This window comes from Protopterus annectens, chromosome 6.part0 (genome assembly GCF_019279795.1).
Source record: "Protopterus annectens isolate FY-2018-M chromosome 6.part0, PAN1.0, whole genome shotgun sequence".
NCBI classification, from domain to species: Eukaryota; Metazoa; Chordata; order Ceratodontiformes; family Protopteridae; genus Protopterus; species Protopterus annectens.
In genome coordinates, this window is record NC_056737.1 from 934,566,077 (window position 1) to 934,590,539 (window position 24,463).

Sequence of the window (24,463 nt, forward strand, 5' to 3'; positions counted from 1 at the left end):
CTTCAGAAAATGCCTGCTGATATAAATCTCGTTATTCTATAAACTTTTTTAAGTTGATAAGAACAATATTTAAAATATGTCCCTGATTTTAGACTTTTGCCACCCCCCACCCCCATTATTTTTGGCATTGTCCAGAATTCTTCCACTAAGAGATTGAGAGGTAGGGAAGTCTCAAGCTTTACTCAGACTGCACATTGGTGGAAACTTAAATCTGTTTTAGGTACTGATAATCATCTCCTTTCCAGTAGTATTACAGTTTTACCATTTGCCTTTTTTAGCTGTTTGATTGGCTGAAAGAGGAGTGCTATTCTATAATTATTGTGTCACACAGCTGGGCTACACACAACTATAAATCTAATAATTTGCTTACCTTCCTATATGGAACTGACAAAGAGAATGAAAGGAGAAAATGTACTGCAAAAATATCTATATGAAAAATACATTTTTAAACTAAGAAATAAATGCATGGTTTCAGTCATTAGTGTCTACTAAATGCAGTTTTAGTAATTAGTGTCTGTAAAATGCATCGTTTTTGCAATTATTGTCTACTAAATGTTAAATGCACAATTTTAGTAATTAGTGTCTACTAACATTTTAGCAGCAGCTGGAGGCATCCTGCTTTCCCATAGTATGCTGCTTCGTGCAAGGGTAGCCATCCGTCTTTATTTGCAACAGCAAGGTTCTTCCCTTGTTTAATCATGTCTCTAAGTGCCTCTTCATCTTCATTCTCTATTGCTGTGACAGCAGGATCTAATACTCTGCAGGAAGGAGAAAAATGTTAATTACAAACAATATTATATTTCTATAACATATCTGTTTCAGTCTAGTTTCCATATGCATTTAGCTCCAAAGCAAACTTATCAGATAAGGTGCTTATTGTTTGTGTGTTTGTTTACTGTACAATAACACTATCTGCTATCATGCAATTAAAATGATATTTGTTTTATACAATTACAATTATTATCTTCCATATATACAAATTAAGTAAGTAGCAAAAATATATTCTCCAGTTTTCATTTGGGATAGCAAACCAACATTTTTGTTTCAGATATCTGTGTACTGGCTTTTTTGATGTTGGATTTTCATTGTCATAAGAAATACTCAAGCTAACACGTGCATGCAGTTACTGATACTGATATCTTTGTCCCTGCTCGTTTTGACATAATAATAGAGATATTAGTGAACTGAATATGATTCTTTTCACCTCAACTAGTATGTTACAAAAGTAATTCACACAAATTTCATCTTCTTCTTTCCAGTAGGGAAGGCTAATGTGAAGGTGTAGAATCACCCTTTTAGTTAAAGCTAGCTAAATTAAATTGAATTGAAAACCACTTGCATTAATATATTATGTCAGAATTATTCCCTTATACATATGCAAATGTGTAATTTCTGCTGCAGTAAACAAAAAGGCACTTGGTTTTTATTTAATTCCTACATGTTTTATACACGTGATAAATAGACATGCATTCATTAAATACAAAGAAGTGGTCATTGACAAATATAAGTACAGATTAGTGGCTAGAATTTAAGCAAAAGCTGATACAGCCAAGAATCTCCAGTCTCTATATTTTATGTTGGTTTACAAGTACAATCACTTTTGCAATAATTTGGCTCCAAAGTTTAATACAATCATTTTATAAAGAAGCATAACAAATTCAAAAACTAGATATAGGCTTACATACAGCTCAGCAAGCTCCTGCCTGGTGCCCTGCAGAGTTCTACAGCAGCAGAGAGACAAAAGAAAGACTTTGCAGTGATTAAGTATCATTTTTCTGCATTTTCTTACTGCCTTTGGCTAATTCCACCTAAAACACTGATTTTCTAGAGTTTCTGTGATTTTAAAAAGCTTGTTTCAGCTACATGTTGTACTTATTTTACTGCCTGCACTTTAACAAAGTTGTTTTTGTGTTTAAATTACCTATTAAATTGCTGTAGGCTACACACTCAAGTGTGACAGCCATTTCTGTGCATTTAAAGTTTTTTTTTATTGTATCTGCTTTATTTTCTGAAAAAAACAAACCCCCCCCCAAAATACTTGTTTTCCCGCCTTTCTAAGCTAGTATAGTCCAGTTTTCAGGTTAGTGCTGAATTCAGGGCTGCGTTACAAGTTTCTGTGTTTGCCCATACCTTACTTGGATAGAAGGATGCTTCGCTGTTCACTGTGAGAGAGGGAGCTTCGAGCAGCCTATCTGTCCCTGGAGGAGTGGTTTCAGCCCAGACATTAGTAGTTTATTGGCCATTTTGGGCTAATTTCTATCTCTTTCATCTCCCTGCTATAAAACCCGCATTTGCGAGGTTTTTGAGCTTGTATACAGCTCAGCAAGCTCCTGACTGGTGCCCTGCAGAGTTCTACAGCAGCAGAGAAACAAAAGAGAGACTTTGGAGTGGTTAAAATAATTTTTCTGCATTTTCTTGCTGCCCTTAGCTAATTCCGCCTAAAACATAGATTTTCTAGAGTTTCTGTGAATTAAAAAGCTTGTTTCAGCTACATATTGCGCCTATTTTACTGCCTGCACTTTAACAAAGTAGTTTTTGTGTTTAAATTACCTGTTTAACTGTTGTAGGCTACACACACAAGTGTGATAGCCATTTCTGTGAATTTAAAGTGTTTTTTGATTGTATCTGCTTTATTTTCTGAAAAAAAACTTGTTTTCCCACCTTTCTAAGCTAGTATAGTCCAGTTTTCAGGTTAGTGCTGAATTCAGGGCTGTGTTACAAGTTTCTGTGTCTGCCCGTACCTTACTCGGATAGAAGGAAGTTTGTCTGTTCACTGAGAGAGAGAGAGCTTTCTGCAGCCTATCTGTCCCTGGAGGAGTGGTTTCAGCCCAGAAATTAATAGTCTATTGGCCATTTTGGGCTAATTTCTATCTCTTTCATTTCCCTGCTATAAAACCCGCATTTGCGAGGGTTTTGCGCTTGTATACAGCTCAGCAAGCTCCTGCCTGGTGCCCTGTAGAGTTCTACAACAGCAGAATGACAAAAGAGAGACTTTGGAGTGATTAAGTATCATTTTTCTGCATTTTCTTGCTGCCTTTAGCTAATTCCGCCTAAAACACCAGTTTGCTAGAGTTTCTGTGATTTAAAAAGCTTGTTTCAGCTACATATTGTACTTATTTTACTGCCTGCATTTTAACAAACGTTTTTGTGTTTAAATTACCTGCTTAACTGTTGTAGGCTACACACTCAAGTGTGATATCCATTTATGTGCATTTAAAGTGTTTTTCTTGATTGTATCTGCTTTATTTTCTGAAAAAAACAAAAAAAATACTTGTTTTCTCCCCTTTCTAAGCTAGTATAGTCCAGTTTTCAGATGAGTGCTGAATTCAGGGCTGTGTTACAAATTTCTGTGTTTGCCCATACCTTACTTGGATAGAAGGAAGTTTCTCTGTTCACTGTGAGAGATGGAGCTTTGAGCATCCTATCTGTCCCTGTAGGAGTGGTTTCAGCCCAGAAATTCGTAGCTTATTGGCCATTTTGGGCTAATTTTTCTTTCATTTCCCTGCTATAAAACCCACATTTGCGTGGTTTTGCATGCTGGGTAGCGCCGGTTATTTAGGGTATAACTATTCCTGGCTCCACAAAGTCTACTCTTTAATTTTTTCCCTTGGAACTAGACAAATTTTCAGCTTAAGCACTCAAACCATTCACTTCTCATCCTGGTACTTGCTCAAAACTCATAGCAAGCACTAATAAACCTTAGCACTAGACCCCCCTATACTGTAGAGAAGGACAAGGCTCTCTATTTGACCTTACCAGCCAATCAGTAAAGCAGTTCACTTTACCTATCCAGGCATGTCCAAAGGGCAGTTTCAGGTGTGCTCTCCGGTCCATCTGGTGAATCTGGGAATTTTGAGGCAATGTTACAATTGCCTCATGTACACACACAACCCTCTCCTCCTACCACCAAACACTAATACATGTGAGAGATGCAATTATACAGCCAAACTGGAGGCTAAGCTCTCTCAACCCAAGACTGGACCAGGCAGTCAAGAGGAGAAGGGAATTACTTGCATCACACCACCAGTCTCACATAGACCTATGAAACCAGCACCGGCAAAAAACACAAATAAATACACAAAAACATACTCAGAGACTCTAAATAAAAATCTGCAAAAGCAACAGAGACCTCCAAAGCAGACATCCAAGCAACCTCCACCCCAACACAAACCATGAAACACATACTTCACAAAACCAGTGTGCCACACAATCACAGCCCTTAAAGCAAAATAACATACCCAACACATTAGTAATAGGTGATGCTATAGTCAGGCACACTGACGTCCCACTCACTAGGCTAAACAAGGAGAAGGTTACTGTTAGCTGTCTGTTGGGTGCCAGGATCCGCCACATAACACAAGCACTCAAGTCACTCCAGAAGAAGTACAAATACAACTCTGTCATTGTCCATGTTGGTGTGAATGACCAGAGCCGTACCTCCCCGGACTACATGAAAAGAGACATGGAGGAGATCTCTGATCACGTAGCCCAGGCCGGTATGACCCTGACCCTGAGTAGCATCCTGCCCTCAACAAGAATGATACCACAGTATAGAGAAAAAAATATCAATTTCAGCAATTGTCTAAGCTTCTGGTGTCATTCAAAGAGGATCCAGTGTCTGTCAGCCTGGGATGACATGCTCAACATGCCACTCTGCTTCGCTAGAGATGGCTTGCACCTGTCACCCTTAGGCTTTTGAATACTGGCCAAGGCTCTTGCCACCCCCATAGTGCCATTTTTATGCAATTCTCCAAATACAAACCCACCACCATAAATAGCACAAGTAACAAAAAACTGAGGATAATGCTACTCAATGCCAGAAGTCTAAACCACAAAATGCATGCACTCGAGGCACTCCTCAGTATGGAAAAAATCGATATATGTGCAGTAGCAGAAACCTTGTTTAAGGATCCAGAGAGCAGCCCAGCACTACCAGGCTACAACTCATACCATACATTTCAGCCACAAAACTCGGACCGAAATACAAAAGGTGAGGGCGTATCCATATTCATCAAGGATACCCACACCTCCAGGTTAGTGGCACAGCAAGATGCTTCAGAGATCATCCACGTGCAACTAACAATGGGCAAAACTGCTATTCAAATTGTAGCTTGCTACAGATCACCCACCATATCCCAGGACCCCCATTCCACATTCCTGGAAACACTGGGAAACATAAAGGTCCTACCAAACACCCTGATATTGGGTGATTTTCAATTACCCAAACATTAACTGGGAGAACTACTCAAGTACAAACTCCCTTGCCAACATTTCCTAGAATTTATAAACTCAAATGCCCAACTTGTCAACACCCCCACCAGAGGTGATAACATATTGGACCTGGTCATCACCACCATGGGCGACTGGTGTTCCACACCGGAGGTCAACCCCTCACTGGTTAGTGCTGACCATAAACTAATCACTCTGGATATCCACATTCTGCCACCACCCCCGGTCAAAGAAACCACCATGAAAAACTTTTCAAAAGCAAACTTCACGTTATTTAAGACTGAGGTGTGAAGTTTCAAAGCCCCCATGCTAAATGATAACGTTATCCAAGCTGCAAAATCCTTTACTAATGCACTCTACGGGCACCTACAAGGATGCATGGATCATGCTATCCCAAGCAAAACCAAGACTCACTCCTCCAAGAAAAGGAAACCAGTCTGGTGGACCCCTGCCATAAACAAGCTATACAACAGGAGGAGGAAACTAGTAGAGAACAGAGTAAAATCCCAAGAAGGGAAGACATCCCTGATCAGTATCAGCAAGAAAAAGAAGTTATGTCTTACCATAACATTCCATCTGTATTGTTGATCCTCGTTCAGTCATTACGCATAGGTATTGGTTCCGAGCTCAGTACCAAGCCGGCCATTTTCCAAGCTCACGTCAGCTTCAAACTCTCAAGCTAAATTCTTACCCACATTCCCCCTCTCTCTGTTACCTCAGATTGAGTTTGCAAGTTAAAGAAGGTAGAGGCTACCTCTGGTCAAATAACCTAAGAGAACTGGATGGTGAGATCCACTAGAAACCAAAGGAGGGGGAAGGAGGGTGGGTCGTAATGACTGAACGAGGATCAGCAATACAGATGGAACGTTATGGTAAGACATAACTTCTTTATCTGATATTGTTAATCCTTGTTCATTCCTTACACATGGGACAGAGTCCCCAGCTACCTCTATTCCTGGGAGGCTCTCATGGAAGGACATTCCTGAGCACCATAGAACCAAAAGATGCTCTTCCCCCTGGAGGCCAAATCCAATTTGTAATGATTAATGAAGGTATTAGGTGTAGCCCAAGTTGCAGCTGCACAGATGTCATGTAAAGAAGCTCTGGCATGGAAGGCAGCAGAAGTTGCCACCAACCTTGTTGAATGAACTTTCATGGTAGTAGACAACGAGATATCACGTTGTCTGTAAATAATGGTCACACAGTCCTTCAACCATCTAGCTAATGTGACCTTAGCAACAGCAGATCCTAATCTAGGTCCAGAAAAGGCCAAAAATAACTAGTCAGATTTACGAAAGGGTTTAGTCCTGTTTAAGTAAAAATGGATTTGCCTGTGTATATCTAGGGTATGTAGGTAATACTCTCTTCTGTTTGAATGATTGGGAAAGAAAACTGGCAATTCAATGGCTTGATTAATGGACATTTCAGAGATCACTTTAGGCAGAAATGATGGATTAGTTCTCAGAGACACTCTAGCTCTATGAAAAATCAAGTATGGACTCTTGATACATAAAGCTTGAAGTTCAGAAATACGTCTGGCAGAAGTAATAGCGACCAAAAACAAGGTTTTCCATGACAAATACTTGAGGTAGCAAGAAGACGCTGGTTCTAAAGGTGCCATTGTTAGAGCTTGTAGAACTAATGATAAATCCCATGGTTGAATAGGTTCTCTAAAAGGTGGCTTCAGATGATTCACACTTTTATGAAGGTCTTGCACAATTTATGGGACATAAGAGAAGAATCTTGGACACCCTCTTGAAAATTAGAAATTGCAGCCAAATTAACTCTAATGGTAGAGGTCAATAGACCCCGATTGAAAGAGGTCGGCCAGATAGTCCAGTATTATCGACACTGGTGCTGAAAAGGGGTCTACTTGTTTATCTTTCAGCCAACAGGTAAATCTTTTCCACTTGCTCAGATAAATAATTCTAGTGGAAGACTTATGAGAAGCAATGAGAATATCACGTACTGGTAAAGAAAGATCATTCTGCCTGGCAATCAAGGGAATTGGAGTAGCCAAGCCGTTAGCTTTAGGATGTTCAGGTTGGGATGAATCAGGTTCTGTGGGTGTGAGATAAACTCCGGGGTTGGATGGAGAATCCATGGTCGATCTAGTAGGTGAGGCCAAAGGAAGGGGAACCAAATCTGTTGGGGCCAATATGGTGCTATGAGGATCACCTTGCTCTTCAACCACCGGGCTTTCTTCAGAAACTGGGGAATGAGGGGAAAGAGTGGAAATGCATAGAGAAGACCCGAGGGCCAATCGTGGACTAGAGCATCCCTGGGTGACTGTCCCGGAGGAGGAATCAGGGCAAAGTAGTTGCTGCATTTGTAGTTGGTCAGGGATGCAAAGAGATCGCAGCAAGGACGGCCCCAGTGGTGGAAGATCTCCGCCGCTATCAAGGGATTCAGGGACCACTTGTGAGGTTGAAGAATGCACCTGCTGAGTCTGTCTGCTATCATGTTGGAACTCCCGGGAATGTGCGTTGCTAGAAGAAAACAGCTGGTAGCCATCGCCCATTGCCATATCATCATGGCCTCTCAACAAAGGGGGTAAGATTCGGTTCCACCTTGCTTGTTGATGTACCAGACCACCGCCATGTTGTCTGATTGCATCGCAATTGTCCCAGACAGCAGCAGGGCATGGAATGCTTGTAACACCAGAAGCATCACCCTCAGCTCTAGAACATTTATATGCAGATGGGCCTCCAGTTGGGACCAAGTGCCTTGGACTGTCTGTTCCTGACATAGCCCCCCCACCCCATCAGGGAGGTGTCCGTGGTCACTGTGACCTTGGGTTGCTGGGGGGAGAAGGGTCAAGACCATTGTGAGAGATTGTGTGTCATCCACCAATTTAAATCCTGTTTGCACCTGTGGGTTACTCGAATCATGACTGAAAGAGGATGCTGAAAAGGATACCATTGAGTGAGCAGTAGCCATTGTAGAAGCCTCATGTGAAACCTGGCCAGGGGAACAATGGTGATGGAGGCTGCCATGGAACCCAACAGCTGTAGAACTGAGTGAGCCGTGGATTTTTCCTTTGAAGGGATTGGAATTAGTTGTTGCTTTATCCTTAAATTTCTGTGCTCTAGAATAGCAGCTCTGCAGTTTTTTGTGTCCAAGATAACCCCTATGAATTCTGTCAACTGAGATGGGGTGAGATTGGATTTCTGCCAGTTTATGGTTATGCCTTGCCTTTGAGCAGCGAGGAGAGAGTATGCCAGGGCTTTTTCCAGTAGATGTCTGGTGGAGGCGGAAATGAGCCATTCATCTAGGTATGGAAACACCTGGAATCCTTGAAGCCGCAAATGAGCTATGACAACTGCCATGCACTTTGTGTACACTCTTGGGGGCTGTAGAGAGTCCGATGGGCAGTATTCTGAACTGGTAGTGACTGGCTCCTGCACGGAAGTGCAAAACTCTTCTCGATGGCCTGTCCACCTTTATGAGGTAGTACGCATCTTGAAGATCTATAGAGCACATCCAATCATCCTTTTCCAAAAGCATGAGGATAGACTGTATTGTGACCATCTGGAATTTTTGTACTCTCACAAACTTGTTCAATACACTGAGATCCAAAATTGGTCTCCAGTTCCTGGTTTTCTTTGGCACCAAAAATAGTCTTGAATAGAATCAGGATCCTATCTGGTCTAGAGGGACTATTAGGATGACTCATTTTCTTAGCAGCTTTTCTATCTCTAGTGCTGCTTCTTCCCTTTGACTGGGTGGAACGTAGGGAAGATTTTTTGAAGGGATGGGACAAAGATCGAAGGGGATATGATAACCTCTGGTTATGATCCTTTGTACCCAAGAATCGGTGGTGATGGTTAACCAGGTAGAAGGGTACAAGGAGAAACATCCCCCAACCACCTCCAGTGGAAAGGAGTTGGGCCGCTCTTCAGGAGCGCTGGTAGGATTGACCAAGGCAAAGAATGCCTGGAACCCTGGTTACATGGTCCCCCTCTGCCCTGAAAGGAGTGTTTTCCCTGTGGGTTTCCCCCACTGCCTCTGGGGGAGAACTTGGCCTGTGTGTCACGGAAAGGACCATGAGATTTCTTGAACCATATCTTCCCACTCTTTTGGTTTCAGCAGAAAGCACGTTGAGGGGAAGAATAATGGACACCTATGGCAGAAAGGGTTTTACCGTCCTGTTCACATCTGGCCAGTGTGCTTTTAACTTTGGGCCCAAACAATGAGGATGGCTCAATGGGGGCATTAAGAAAAGAAGACTTAAAAGGTTCCGCAAAGTTGCACAAGCGCATCCAGGCATGTTGTCTCAAGACCGCAGCTGAACCCACCACTCTAGCTGCTCCTTCTGATGCGTGAGATATCAGTTGCATAGACGAGTTAGATATAGACTCAATGGTGGCCAGCTGAGAGGCCACTTTGTCACGGACCTCATCAGATACGGCACCAGCCAAGGTTTCAGAGAGCTCAGAAAACAGATCCCTTTGAAGCCTGGTAAAATGTGCCATATAATTCAGGGACCTGATAGCAAAGGTCGCTGAAGCAAAGGTGTGCTTCCCTATCCTGTCCAGGGCCCGGGACTCTCTGTTAGGTGGATGGGTAGTCTGGCTTTCTTCTTCTTCCAGATCCTTTTTTGTTGCGGCCACCACCACCAAAGCATCCACAGGAAGACCTTTGGACCAATGGGGATCCGAAGCAGGAGGGGACAATATCTTATCTGGCCTCCGGGGAATAGCTTAGATGGTATCAAGGGCCTTCCAAGCACGTTGCACGATAAACCTGACAAGTTCATTGGCAGGTGGAGTAACCCAGGAGGTAGGGGGCTGGGTGCGAAAGGCCTGCAGGAACACAGATTCCTCAGGGGTCAGATTAGAGGAGTTCCAGTCACCTCTCTGTTTCAGGATTTTGAGGATATCACCAAAGGATACCTCAGAGGGTGACTGAGGGGATCCTTCCCCCCTCATCAAAATCTGCGTCTTCGGTGAAGGACTCCTCTGTGGAGTCCATGTGCTTCCTCTTACACAAACTTTTCCGGTGGACCTCCTCAGCGGGGGAAGCTGGGGAAGACAATGGAAAGGGGGATTCCTGGGGGAATATGTCTTGCGGCCCTTGCACCCAGTGTCCACTAGATGCAACTTGTGAAATCAGTGTACCAGACAAGGGTGAGGTATAGACAGTCCGGTATTGCCAGCAGCAACGAAAGCCTTCTCCATCAGTTGGAAGGCTGGTCCACCTGGAGAGAAATGTATGTCTAGGACAGGGGGCACTCCTCCCCTAAGTGGCTCAGCCTGCCAACCCGGAGTCCCTGGATGGCTGTGGAGCAGCAAGCTATGCGTGTCACAGCTGACATCCTGGGTTGTAGCAAAACTTTCCTGCCACGAAGGCAACTGTGGTTCCTTAGTGAGATCCATAAAGGGAACTGCAGAAGTGGAAGACTGTGCTATATCCATGGACTTCAAAGGCAATGAAGGAGGAGAATAAGAAGGTGTGTTTGGAGATGGGTGATCACCTCCCAAGGAAGGATAGTTCCTGAGGGGTGGAATACCTCTGGCCAAGAATGCCTGGTCCACAAGATGCAACACATCATGTTCGGAAAGGCTTCTAGTGGACCTCACAGAGACTGAGGGAGAAACAGGCCTGTCCACAAAAGAGGCAGACTCGGTGCCCATCTCATCTGACCACACCGAGGAAAATGGTGCAGAGAAAGACTGGACTACTGTTGTCTGCACCGAAGAAGTCATCGGTGCTGAGGTCATTGTCTGCACTGACACAGGGATCGGTACAGAAGTGGTTGTCGGTGCTTGAAGTGGTGGGAGTCGGTGCCGAAGTTGGAACTGACAAAACTGGAGTCAACAATAAAGGCCTCGGTTCTGAGGAAGACCTCTGAGCCGATGAGGTCAAGGTTTGCACCAACTGAACAGTCGATGCCGATACAGTTGTAATGGTCTGAACTGAGGAGCCTCTCGGTGCCGATATGTAGAATGCTGCAGGAGAGGACGCAGCCAAAATCACTAATGGAGCTGAAGGCCTTGGTGCCGAAGGTCTAGGCACTGAAAACACTGGGGCTGACTGAGAGAGCTCTGGAGCTGAAAATTTAGCCTTTTTAGGTTTTGGTTGGTGAGAGTCCCCAGCCGGGGACGAAGGCAAGGATTTAGCCTTAGTAGAAACATCTATTTTCTTATGGGCTTTAGGAGGGGTTGAGACCTCTGACTCAGAAATAGCCTCTGAAAAGGGAGATTTTAGAAGTCCCTTCAGTATCAGCTTGTTTTTCCTTTCTAACAAAGTTCTATTAGAAAATTTCTCACAAATAGTACAGGGTGGTTCAACAGATAAATGGGAAGCTCCCAAACAAACACACAAAGAGTGTGCATCAGAAATAGGCAGTTTGTGTCCACAATCAGAACACCACTTAAACCCCGGACTACCTTTTTTATCTGCCATATTAATTAATAGAAAAGTACCAACAATGGTACAAGAGAGTACCCGAAGGTATGAAAGAGAAAAGGTAAAAAGATTACCAACAATGGTAAACAGAAAATACCTTGCGGTAAAAGTAGTAAGTAATAGACAAAAAAACCTGAGGAATTTATGAACGCTAGATGCGATAGGGTAAAAGACAATAAAATATCAACTTTTCTGACAGAAAAGTAATTTGTAAAGCAATTAAACAACAATTGACTGTACTTAGCTCAAGAGAAGTAGCTTGACACGACCGGATGGCAATGCGGCTAATGAAATCTGGGGTAACAGGGAGAGGGGGATTGTGGGTAAGAGTTTAGCTCGAGAGTTTGAAGCTGATGTGAGCTTGGAAAATGGCCGGCTCGGTCCCGAGCTCGGAACCAATACCCATGCATAAGGAATGAACTAGGATTAACAATATCAGATACTACGTTCCTTCATAAAATCATCCAAGGCTAGCTTCGAAAGAAAAATTGCCATAGACTCCAAAGATAACCACAAGGAATTCTTTAGCTATGTCAAGAATCTAAGTGTCAGTTCTCAGATATGCTCAGAGTTAGTGCAGAATGGCACAAAATACACTGAACCGACAGATATAGCCAACATCCTGGCAGACAGGTTCAGTGCAAACTTCACCCCACTCTCACCCCCAAAAGGGCCCATAACTATACCAGAATAATGTAGTGCCCCTGAAATCACAGACACTCAGGTTAAAACAGCCCTTTCCAAAGCCAAAAACACAGCATCAATGGGACCGGATGGTGCCCCAGGCTGTGTCCTACATGAGCTCAAAGATGAACTAACCCCTCACCTAAACACACTGTTTAAACTCAGCCTCTCCACAGGCTACGTGCCCACAGAGTGGCACACAGCAACGGTTATTCCAGTCCACAAAGTTGGAGCCACAACAGACCCCGGAAACTATTGCCCTATAAGCCTGACTAGCTTTGTCTGCAAAGCTATGGAGCGCATCATCATGGATCTCATTAACAAAGGCATTGGGAACCTCCAAATACTGGACCCTACCCAGTTCGGCTTTATTAATGGCAGATCATGCCTCCTAAACCTGGTGGACTTCTTTGAGACAGTTACCAAGTCTATAGACGAGGGAAAGGTGGTCCACACAGCCTACCTAGACCTCGCAAAGGCCTTCAACACCATTCCCCATTCAGGTATTATAGACAAGCTCACAAGCCTGAATATAAACCCCTACGTCACGAAATGGGTTGCTAACTGGCTCATGGACAGAGCCCACATGGTAAGAGTTGTGGGAGCTAGGTCTGACTCTAAACTGGTTACAAGTAGCTCAGTCTTAGGACTCCTCCTGTTCGGCATATATTTCTCAGAGGTACAGGCAAGCAAAGGAGGACTATGGCTGACCAAGTTTGCAGACGACTGCAAACTAGGGGCTATAATTGACACTCCGGCTGACAGACATCCTCCAAAAGGGTCTAATTGAGACAGATACCTGGTGTCAAAACCATGGCCTCAAGCTAAATGCCAAAAAGTGCATAGTCATCCCCTTTGGAAAAAAACAAAGTACCCACAAACTACCACATAGGTGGTAGTCCCCTAAATACGGAAGACATAATAAGGGATCTGGGGACTCAAGTAGATAGTAACCTCTACTTTGATAATCACATCACCAAAGTGGCTAGAAAATCCTTCTATGTGGCCCACCTAATCACAAAAGGGTTTGCATCCAGATCGACAGAGGTCATTGGGCCCCTCTACGCATCACTCATCAGACCCATCATAGAGTACAACATCCCATTTGGGATGTGCCTTACAAGACAACTGCAATAACTGGAAAGACCACAGAAGTACCTCACCAAGAGGATCACTGGACTCAAGCAGATGCCCTATGCAGCTCGACTGAAGAAACTCCAGCTGTACTCGGTTGCATACTGCCTACTCAGAGGTGATCTCTGCCTGACATACAAGGCCATGTCCACCCAAAACTGTTGGACATGCTCCACCTAAAGAAAACCATACCCTCTCGAGCCACACACTCTAGGGATCTAAACCTCACCACAGCAATAAATAGGACGTGCTGGAGGGATAGATCCCTGTCCCAGAGACTTCCCATGCTCTGGAACAAGATTCCAATCTATATTAGGCAGAGCTCCTCGCTAACCCTCTTCAAGAGAAACCTTGACAAGTGGATGGGAAACAGAAAGTTTACCCCAGGGATCACTTCAATGGCTCTGCTGGACAGAGGCACAGGGAACTAATCTAAGGGGGCAGCGAAAGCCAACACATTCCAGCTAGGCTGATAAATGTATTTGGGCAGATAGCCTAGTACCTACCTATGAAGCTATGAACCTATATCCATGAGGATAATTACATAAAATGAAGTGATCCCTCAATGGTATAAAAATTATTATTTTGGCATGTATCTGACAAGTGATAGTCCTGTTCAAAGAATGGTCAGAATAAATGCTTGAGGGTTTGTACAAGTTTTGGGTGTAACGTTTAAAGAATTACCAGAGCAGTAATGCTACATTTATAAAAAGCATAAAATGTGAAAAGGTTGTGAGACAACACTTGATAAAGTTAAAGTGGTACCATAATTCTTGTTGTTTTTAAGACTTTTACTGCAAAATGTTATTGTTGTGCATTTGTAACACTCCGTCATGAATATAGGTGGTAACAGCGGTTGCATCTATAAAAAAATATGACTTTACCTCACAAGAACATAATCTTCTGCAAAAGAAACAAAAGCATTTGGCTTACTTGCAAAAAATAACAACTATTACTTTTCTGCCTAGGGCTGCTTGAGTTAGTTTGCTGCATTATTTGGAGGAATGGATTTTTGGCAGTCCTTTGGTAACTCTATCACAGGTGTACGACATCTCACAGCTGTTTTTAAAACCACTCGTTAAATGAAAATCAAAGACCAATATATTCACTGCGTTTACAGAAAGTGTTTCAGAACATTGAACCAGCTTCTCCTCTGGAAGCCAGCATCATGAAAAAAGAAATGTTGTGTACACTTACCATAAATGTACATGTTCAAGTGTATTCACTGTTGCAGTCATCGCATTTGGGTTATCCCTGCCAGGGTAGCCCTCAGCCAGCCCAAATACCAGAGACTTAATATTTCTGTGTCGGTTGCTGTCACTTGAGAACTGACGTCAGGTCGTCAGTAGTATAAAGTAAGGCAGCCAATGCCATTACATCAGTTTTTTTGCCCTAACCTGTCAGAAGCCCCCAAGAAGGAGGCCAGGCTCTGGTGGAAGAACCCCACCACTGGAAAATAAATACCAATATGTCCCTTGTAAGGAAAGGAGAACAATAAGGAAGAATGGTAATAAAAGGAGAAAGAAAAAAGGGGGATGGAGGGAGGGAAACCATGACTGCAACAGTGAATACACTCGAACATCTACATTTATAGTAAGTGTACACAACTGTACTTTGTTCTTCGCATTTCACTGTTGCAGTCATCACATTTTGGTTGATTCCCAAAGCTGAGGAAATGGGTCGAGGCAGTCAAGGAAACTAGGGTCTGGCTAGGATGCCCTGCAAGACTGCAGAGGCAAACCCTGCCCTGGATTTGGAGAAGAGAGGCAGGTGGTAATGCTTGGTAAAAGTGTGAACAGATGTCCAGGTGTCAGCCTCCAGGATGTCCCTGGTGGGGACTCTTCTGAGGAAAGCTGCAGAGGTGGAGGCTGCTCTGGTGGAGTGTGTCCCCTTGGGGGGAGGCTTCCATGCTGTTTGTAGCAGAAATGGATGCAGTGTGCTATCCATTTGGAAATGGTTTGTCTGGAGATGGCTTTGCCTTCTGCCCCTGAAGTAAAGCTAACCAGCAATTGATCTTTTCTGAGGCAAGGAATTATAGGTAGAAGAGTTTTCAGGTCTTGAGAGTGTTGACACCAAAGGCTCTTCAGGTACCATTGATGTTTCCTCATATGCAGTCTGGCAGATGGAATGAGTAGTATGCAAGACATTCTGAAGAATTTAGTTCTGTTTAGATAGAATCTGAGCTGTTTGTGCACATTTAGAGAGTGAAGAATTATTTCCCCCTTGTGCTGGGGATTAGGAAAAAAGGTGGGCAAATGAATGGATTGGTTGAGAGCCACACCGGACACCACCTTGGGCACGAAGGCTGGGTTAGTTCTGAGGGATACCCTGTCTGCATGGAAGATGAAGGGTTTCACAGCCATGGGTGCTTGCAGCTCAGAGACTCTTCTGGCTGAAGTGATGGCCAGAAGGAATGCTGTCTTCCATGAGAGAAATTTTAGCTCTGCAGAAGAAGCTGGTTTGAAAGGGGGCAGAGTGAGTTTTCCAATACAAAGTTAAGGTCCCAAGGTGATGTTGGTGCTCTTTTGGGTGGCCTCAAGTTGCTAGCCCCTCTTAGGAACTGTTTGATCAAAGGGTGTGAGAAAAAGGGCTGCTCAGTGTGAAAATGAACAGAAATAGCAGAGGCATGAATTTTTATAGAGGAGAAAGAGAGGCCACTGTGTAGTAGGTCAGCTAAGTAATCCAGGATGAGAGGGAGGGAGGGATGTGCCATATTGGCTCCCTTAGCCTGGATCCAGGTGCAGAACCTTTTCCATTTATCAGTATAAGACTTTCTGGTGCTAGGGCATCTGGCCTCATGGATAACATCGAGAACATTTTTACTGAGGTTGGCAGATTGGTTTGGGGTTAGGGAATAAGCCAAGCTGCCAAACTGAGTGTCTACAACTGGAGATGCATGAATTCCCCTTCTCTCTGGGTCAGAAGGTTTGGAATCTGAAGAAGATGCCATGGAGGCAGCAAGGACAGACTGCGCAGCAAGGGGTACCAGTGTTGTCGGGGCCAGTCTGGAGCTATAAGAATGGTCCTTGGTTTTTCCTCCCTTATTTTGAGCAGTACCCTGGGGATGAGAGGTAGGGAAGGAAAGGCATAGACCAATAGATTGACCCAGGGAAAGGACAGGGCATCCACTTTCCATGCCATGCAGTGATGCTCCCTGGTGCAGAATTTGCTGAGCTGATGGTTGGTGTGGGAGGCAAAGAGGTCGACCTTCGGGGGGGGGGGGGATCCCTGGTGCAGGATTTGCTGAGCTGATGATTGGTGTGGGAGGCAAAGAGGAAGACCTTTGCGGTTCCCCATTTCTGAGTTATTAGGGTGAAGGTACTTCTGTTGAATTGCCACTCGTGTGGGTCCAGAAGATTCCTGCTTAATTGGTCTGCCAGGGAGGTGAGAGAGCCTAGTAGGAATTGTGCTAACAGATGTAGTTGCATGGCAGAGGCTGTGTGCCAAAGGGTCATGGTCAGCCTGCATAGAGGGTAGGAGTGAGTCCTTTCCTGCTGTTTGATGTACCACATCACAGTAGTGTTGTCTGTTTTGATCAGGAGATCCCCTGGACAGGGGTCCAGGGAAGTAAATAGTGTGGGAAGAAATAGCCAGGGAATTGTTATGGCTAGGCTTGTATAGGCCCTAGGACCGATAGCCTAGTACCAACCTATGAACCTATAAACCTATGGAGACAGAAAAGGCTTAAAAGCTATCAAGGCATGCTGCACAGCCATCATCTCTTTTTGACTGATGTGCAGAGGGATTTGCTGTGGGCTCCATTGGCCCTGTATGCACTTGCCATCCAGGTGTGCACCCCAAGCATAGTCTGATGTGTCTGTAGTGAGGGTCTGGGCAGGGTTGGGGGGTGGGGACAAAGGCAGTCCCTTGTTGAGGGAGCATGCTGTTGCCCACCAAAGAAAATCTTTTCTGAGGCAAGGAATTATAGGTAGAAGAGTTTTCAGGTCTTGAGAGTGTTGACACCAAAGGCTCTTTAGGTACCATTGATGTTTCCTCATATGCAGTCTGGCAGATGGAATGAGTAGTATGCAAGATGCCATGAACCCCAGAGCTTGCGGGATCTTCCTTGCAGTTAGCTGGGGCCTGGTGGTTAGTTGAGAGAAGTAGGTTGTCAGGAAAATTTGTTTCTCTGGTGTAAGGTATGCCATCTGGGATGCTGTGTCCAGACTTGCTCCCAGGCAGATTATCCTTTGGTTAGGCACTTGCTTGGATTTCTTTTCATTGATTGTGTACCCTAGAGAGGTTAGGAGGGTCTTTACAAAGGCCAGGTGCTTGAGCAGCTTTTCCTGGCTGTCTGCCTGAATAAGGCAGTCGTCCAAGTAGGGGTAAATCTGAATATTTCTTTGTCTGCAAAAGGCAATGTCTGGAGCCAGACATTTTGTGAAAACTCTGGGAGCGGTAGATAAACCAAAGGGAGGTGCAGAGAACTGAAAGTGTTGAGATCCTGCCATGAAGCAGAGATATTTCCTGCATGATTCCCTGATAGGAATGTGGAGGTAGGCCTCTTTTAGATCTAGGGTGGCTAGCCAAGCGTCCTTGGAAAGCATTGGTAGCAGCTGCTGGAGAGTGAGCATTTTCAATTTTCGGATCACCAGGAAGGTGTTTAGAATAGATAGAGTGAGGATGAGGTGCCAGGTGCCCTCTTTTCAGGGTACCAGAAATAGTCTGGAGTAGAACCCTTGGCCTAGCTGTTCTGCAGGAACGTGCTCTACTGCCCTTACAGAGAGCAGGGAAAGGATTTGCTTTTGAGCCTCTGCCCACTGATTTGTTGATAGATCTGGGAACCCTTTTGGGGTTGGAAGAGTGTGGAAGGAAAATTTGTATCCCTGAGACACAATGTTCAGAACCCAGTGGTCCTTGGTAATGGTGGCCCAGGTGCTTGAGTGAAAGGAGAGTTTTCCTCCTAGGGGTAAGTGAAGGTGGGAAGAGGGAGGGGGTGGAGGAGGTGAGTCATTGTGAGTTCTTACCATAAGGGGGTGGCTTAGAACTCCCTGGTTTTGAAGTGGAGGTAGTCTACTGCTTAGATCTCTGCATTCCCTGTGGCTGCTGTCCGGGGGGGGGGGGGTCTGTTTCCACAAGGTCTAGGCTGGGCTGGTTTACTGGGAGCAGAAAGGAACCAGTGTTTGGAGGGACAATGCCTGCTGAACCTAGGGGGCTGAATCTGCAATAAATCCTTAACTGTTTGCATAGATTTTGCTTTTTCTTCCATCTTTTTTAAGACATTTTCTGCCTTAGTGCCAAATAAGTTATCTTTGTGCAAAGGGGCATCCAACAATTTAAATTTGACATGGTCTGGCAGGGGCTGTTCCTTAAGCCATGTATGCCCTCTAATGATAGATCCAGTGGCTGCTGCCCTGCAAGAAGATTCTAGGGTGTCAAAACCACAGTGCAAGGTGTGTTTAGTTACTTGACTTGCAGAATGCATTAACTCTTGTAAATCTTTAGATTCTGCCCAAGCAGGAAAGGAAGACATTTTTTGTTTGAGGAATTCCAAGGTATGTTGCTGAAATTTCAGCATATGGAACTGACAATCTAGTGCCCTGAGAGCAAGAGTGGCTGAGGTGTATACTTTTTCACCCCATCTGTCCAGTGCTCTGGAATCCCTGTCTAAGGGGGTGGGATTTTTAGCAGAGGTTGCCTTAATCCCTTTTCTGGCCCTTAAAAAATGACCTCAGGGTTAGCTGTAGGATTTTTAAAAAGATATTTGTGTGAGTCAGGGACTCTGTAGTACCTGTCTGGTTTTCTGGGAGCTGGAGGAAGGGCATCAGGAGTCAAGCTGGATTCGAGGAAAACATCCTCCACAACATCCAGGACTGGGCGGGATGGCCAGGGGTCTTTGTTGTGGAAGATCTAGGAATTCCCTGAGTCTTTTTTTAGACTGAAGGTAGTCCTGACTCTCCCATTGGAAATGCTCCCTTAAAGTATGCAGGGATTCCCCAAAGGAAAAATCCTCTGGGGGAGAGGCTGAAGGAATGGAATCCTCTGCATCAGAATCCTCATAAGTGGAGAGGGGTTGCATGTCTTCATATTCAGATGCATCAGATTCATCTGACACCTGTTCAGACAAAACTACAGGGGACAGATCTCTTTTCATTTTGGAGGGGTAGCTTGGCTTCCCCTGATCAGCATGATAAGGTCTTCTACCATCTTAAGCATTTGAGACTGAGGCAAGGTAGCAGGCACCTGAGAGTGGTTCATCAGTTTCTTGGGTGTGGTCCGTACCCTGGGCCTAAGAAACTTGGTAATTTTTGAAAGAACAGTAGTCACGAAAGAAGACATCGGTTTGTGTTGAGATTCGGTAAGGCAAAGGACTTCCTTGGAAGCTGGTGCCTGCTCAGCAGCTACGGACCCATCCAAGGTAAAGACGATCGCAGGATCTTTAGTCAAAGAAGAGTTTTGCTGCATACCGGACTCCGAAAGGGTCTCGATAGTGGCCTGAAAATCAACAGAAGTGGGCATCAGGGGCTGTGAAAGCACCTCACTGAGTACAGGAGAACTGATGACTAGCTTAACGGAAGTGTCGTCGGTAGGTTTGGACCTGTGCGGTCTGTCTCTATCTTTATCTTTACATTTGTTTGGAAGCTCAAGGACTGTAAGCGAAAATATCTGGCTACAATAAGGGCCCAATAACAGACAGTTCTGGCATTGAACAGAGCACAGAAGCGACAACAGGGGACATCATGGTCTGGGCCTAAACAAGTGACACAGTAACAGTGGCAGTCTCGGTGTGGTATTTGCTTTCCACAGGCAAGACAATTATTAACTTTTTCTGACATTGGTTAGTGCAAGAAAAAAGGATCCCCAATGGGGTACTTAGCTTTAGAAGACTTCAACTTCAATTCGGTAGATGAAAACTCAGGTAGCGGCCGACTGGCACTCGTGCAAACTGCTTCTGCCTTGGGGTCCACGGCAAGAAAGACTGATGTAATGGTGTCGGCTGCCTTACTTTATACTACTGATGACCTGACGTCAGTCCTCAAGCGACATCAACCGATGCAGAAATACTCAGTCTCTTGTATTCGGGAAGGCCGAGGGCTACCCTGGCAAGGATAACCCAAATGTGATGACTGCGACAGTGAAACACGAAGAACATCAGTGCTTTTGCAGGGAGAGTAAGTCCCCTGCACCCTCCACTCCTTGCCTATTCTATATCCCAACTCCAAGATCCACACTGGGGAAAGGCCAAACACCTGACTCGAAAAAAATCACAGCTTCCAGAGGAGAAACATGCCTTCTGAGCACAGACCAAGTAACAGCAGCCCTGCAAGAGGCTTCTAATGAATCAAAACCACATTGCAAATTATGTTTTCCAACTTGTTCGGCAGAATGCATTAAATCCTGTAATTCTTTATTTTCCACACTGTCAGGAATCAACATCATTTTCTGTTTAAGCAGTCCAATAACATGTTGCTGATATTTTAACATATGAAACTGGCAGTTTAAAGCCCTAATGATCAAGGATGCAGAACTGTAAACCTTCTTACCCCATCTATGCAGCGCCCTGGAGTCTTTATCAGAAGGGGTAGGATTTTTAGCAAAAGAAGCCTTAATGCTCTTGGGCCCCTGTGAAGCAGTCTCTGGATCTGCAATAGGATTTTTGAAAAGGAACTTGTGGGACTCAGGGACCCTGTAGTATCTGTCAGGTTTTCTGGGAGCGGGAGGCAGGGAATCAGGGGCCAATCTAGATTCCGAGAAAGCATCATCAACAATGTCTAGTACAGGAGGAATAGCTAAAGGCCTATGCTGAGGTAGGAGAAGGAAATCCCTAAGCCTCTTTTTTGAATCAGAAAAATCCTGGCTTTCCCAGTGGAAATGCTCCCTTAGAGTATGTAAGGTTTCCCCAAAAGAAAAATCCTCAGAAGGGGAAGCAGAGGGAATAGAGTCCTCTGCATCAGAATCCTCATAAGTAGGTAAAGACAAATCCAGATCATCAGAAGAGTCAGAAAAAACAGAATCCTGATCAGAAGATTTATAATCAACCTCAGTCCTAGGCCTCTTAGAAGGGGGGGGGTTGGCTACCCCTGATTAGAGTTATTAGATCTTCAGCCATTCATATCATTTGTTTTTTAGGCATAGAGGCCTGAGCATGTGGCCTGGGCGTCGTTTTTTTAGACATGGATCAAGATTTAGGCCTAAGTAATGAAGGAGGCGTCGATTTAATACGCAAGTCCATAAGCCTGAATACACCCTCAGAAGCTGGTGCCTGCACAGCAGCTCCGGACCCATCCAAGGTAGAGACATCTGCGGGTTCCATAGTTGAAGCATCTCGCAGCATACTGGACTCTGAATGGGTCTCAGTAGAGGCCTGAGAATCAGAAGTAGTGAATATCAGGGGCTGCAAAAGCGCCTCACTGAGTACCGGCAAACTAGCGACTGACATAGGAGAAGAGTCATCGGCAGTTTTGGACCTCGGCGGCCTGTCTCTTTCTTTATCTTTGCGTTTTTTTTCGGAATCCCGGTAGTCGGATGGCTAACCGACAGCATTTCTAGATAATTAAACCGAGAACCGAAATATTTAGAGGCAAAAATATACCGATGATGGATAGTGCGCTGATTAAATAAAGCACAAAACTGACAGCAAGGTACGTTGTGGTCAGGGCCTAGGCAAGGAATACAGTACGAATAAAAATCTTTATGACGTATTTGCTTTCCACAAGTAATGCAATTATTAACTTTTACTGACATTGGTAAGGAGCAAGAAAACGCTTCCCCAACAGGGTACTTAGCTTTAGTTGAAGACTTTGGTTCTGAAACTCGAAAACGAAAATTTCAGGAGTTGGCCGACTGGCACTTGTGAACTGCTTCTACTTCGGGGACCGCACGGCAAGAAAGACTGATGTAATGGCGTCGGCTACATGTTTTATACCCCTGACGACCTGACGTCATGGAAGAAGGGACAGCAACCGACGCAGGAGCAAGACTTTGTTAATCAGGCTGACTGAGGGCAACCTGCAAGCAGATAACCCAAATGCAATGACTGCAACAGTGAAACACGAAGAACATCTGGTTTGACATTCCAAAATTCGATCTTCAAAGATTCAAACACACAGCCTTTTGATCTTATGAAACAGACTCATCCCTGCATTCGCATCTAGGGATCTAAACCCAAACACCCTCATAACTTCTACATACCATCTCAAAGGATGCAAAGTCTTCTGAGTAAGGGAATTATTCCTGTGTTTGTGCAACCTCAGACATGGCGTATAATTAGTGCCATGATCAGCGAGCAGGGATTTTTGTGAGTAATCATTGTAAGCTAGTCCACTAGCAATAGTGCTGGTAGTGGAATATCTTGAAACCTCATAAACTATCATATTTAAGACTATATCCATTTCTTTTATTCTGCCAAACTTGCAAACATTACAATGAAATATTTCCATGTATTGTGCAGACTGAAAGCAAGAATATATATTTTATTCTAGATATGCAAAATGATGCTTATTTTAATTAATAAAACCTCTAAAGAAGCCAGCATATGGAGTGATATCAATGGCAGGTTTCAATCATTTCTTCACTGATCTGTAGCATGGTACTTTTAAGATATTAAACTATAATAACAAATAGAAAAAAAATCAAACATCTGGAAAGTGATTTCAGAAAGTGAAGATCTCTGGGATTAAAATTTAATATTTCCACTAACATCTAAGAAACAACAATTTTTTTTCTTTCACAATAGCTGTATAGTGATTCATAGGTAAGTACTAGGCTAATTACCATTACAGGCAATTTTAAATGCAGCCATTTTCTCTTCAAGGGGAAGAATCAAACCCTGACAGTTGTATCAGTAAGGTAAACATCTTAACCATAATGCAAAATCCCCACATCCCTGAATCAAAATTCAGTTTATTAGCAGTGAGTTTAATGGCAACTAGTACATCAAAGCTATTAGGCATACACTCAATAAATCACTTAATTTCTGTAAAAAAAGACAGTTTTCATTATTTTAGGGAATAATACTAGTAGACTGTACACACAGCAGTGTGAAAACAGAAGCATAAAGTAATTATACTATCAGAACACATGCGTTCTGGTTTGGGAAAGAAATCGCTTTAATTGAGAATTTGACACCAGCAAATTAGTTGCCAGAGCCCTCTGGACCATCCTTGACACTGGGAATTGGAATGGATTGCTAGCAATGTCAAAACAGAGGTTTTGCATATAGATGATACTAAAAAAACTGCAATGTGTAGCTAAGAAGTTTTTTTTTAATACTGAGAAAACACACAACTAGCAAGGTATGTTTTATTTATTTATTTATTTGCTTTATTACATGCTGGTGCAAAGGACAGGAATGAAAGAAAATTCCTTTGAAGCTGTAGTCAAAATGTTCTCGGAGGTCTAATCAGTGTGGGGGACATTACTTTGGTCTCTTATCTATTGAAATGAAGATAAATGTTAATCCCTACCACTGAAGAATACTGTCTGACTAAGGAATAGATGTCCCTTACATCTAAATGCTCCTCTCCTTCTCTTCTTACCAAAAAAGGAATTAGCTGTTTGCCATTCTACCACTTAAACAAAACAGTGTAAGAAACTTCTCTGTGTGGAAGATTTTCAATCCATATATATCTAGTTAATCAATGTATATTAATCAGATCAGGCAATGGTAATAGAAGTAGCAAACCTAAACTAGTTCTAAGTCAAAAATAATAAAAAAAATATATACTTTGAAATATTATACAGAATTACTAAGTATTCAAAAGTAATCCAAGCAGGGTAGATAGTCTGTTTCCAGTCAAAAATCGTTTATTAAATACATAGTCAAGCGATCTAAGTAAAACAAAAATTAACAGAATAATAGTGTCCTCATAAGCTTTCTAACTATATATATATATATATATATATATATATATATATATATATATATATACTTTTTATCAGGCAAGGGAGTGGTTTATTGTGCTGTAAAACACAGAGTATCAGTATACATGCTAAATTCACATCCCTTCCCCTATCAGTGTGACATTCGAGCTGGTCCTGCCCTACTTAGAGCTGCCATAATAAT

The 24,463-nt window shown here is 43.6% G+C and overlaps 1 protein-coding gene across 1 annotated transcript in view; it reads right to left on the bottom strand.

Annotated features, from left to right (window-relative positions):
- Positions 1-24,463, bottom strand: part of ASB2 (ankyrin repeat and SOCS box containing 2) — a 473,190-nt gene that overhangs the window by 221,752 nt on the left and 226,975 nt on the right. The window contains exon 4 of the mRNA XM_044074580.1: positions 592-758. Within this exon, the coding sequence (XP_043930515.1) occupies positions 592-758 (167 nt within the window). The remainder of the gene's footprint in view (positions 1-591; positions 759-24,463) is intronic.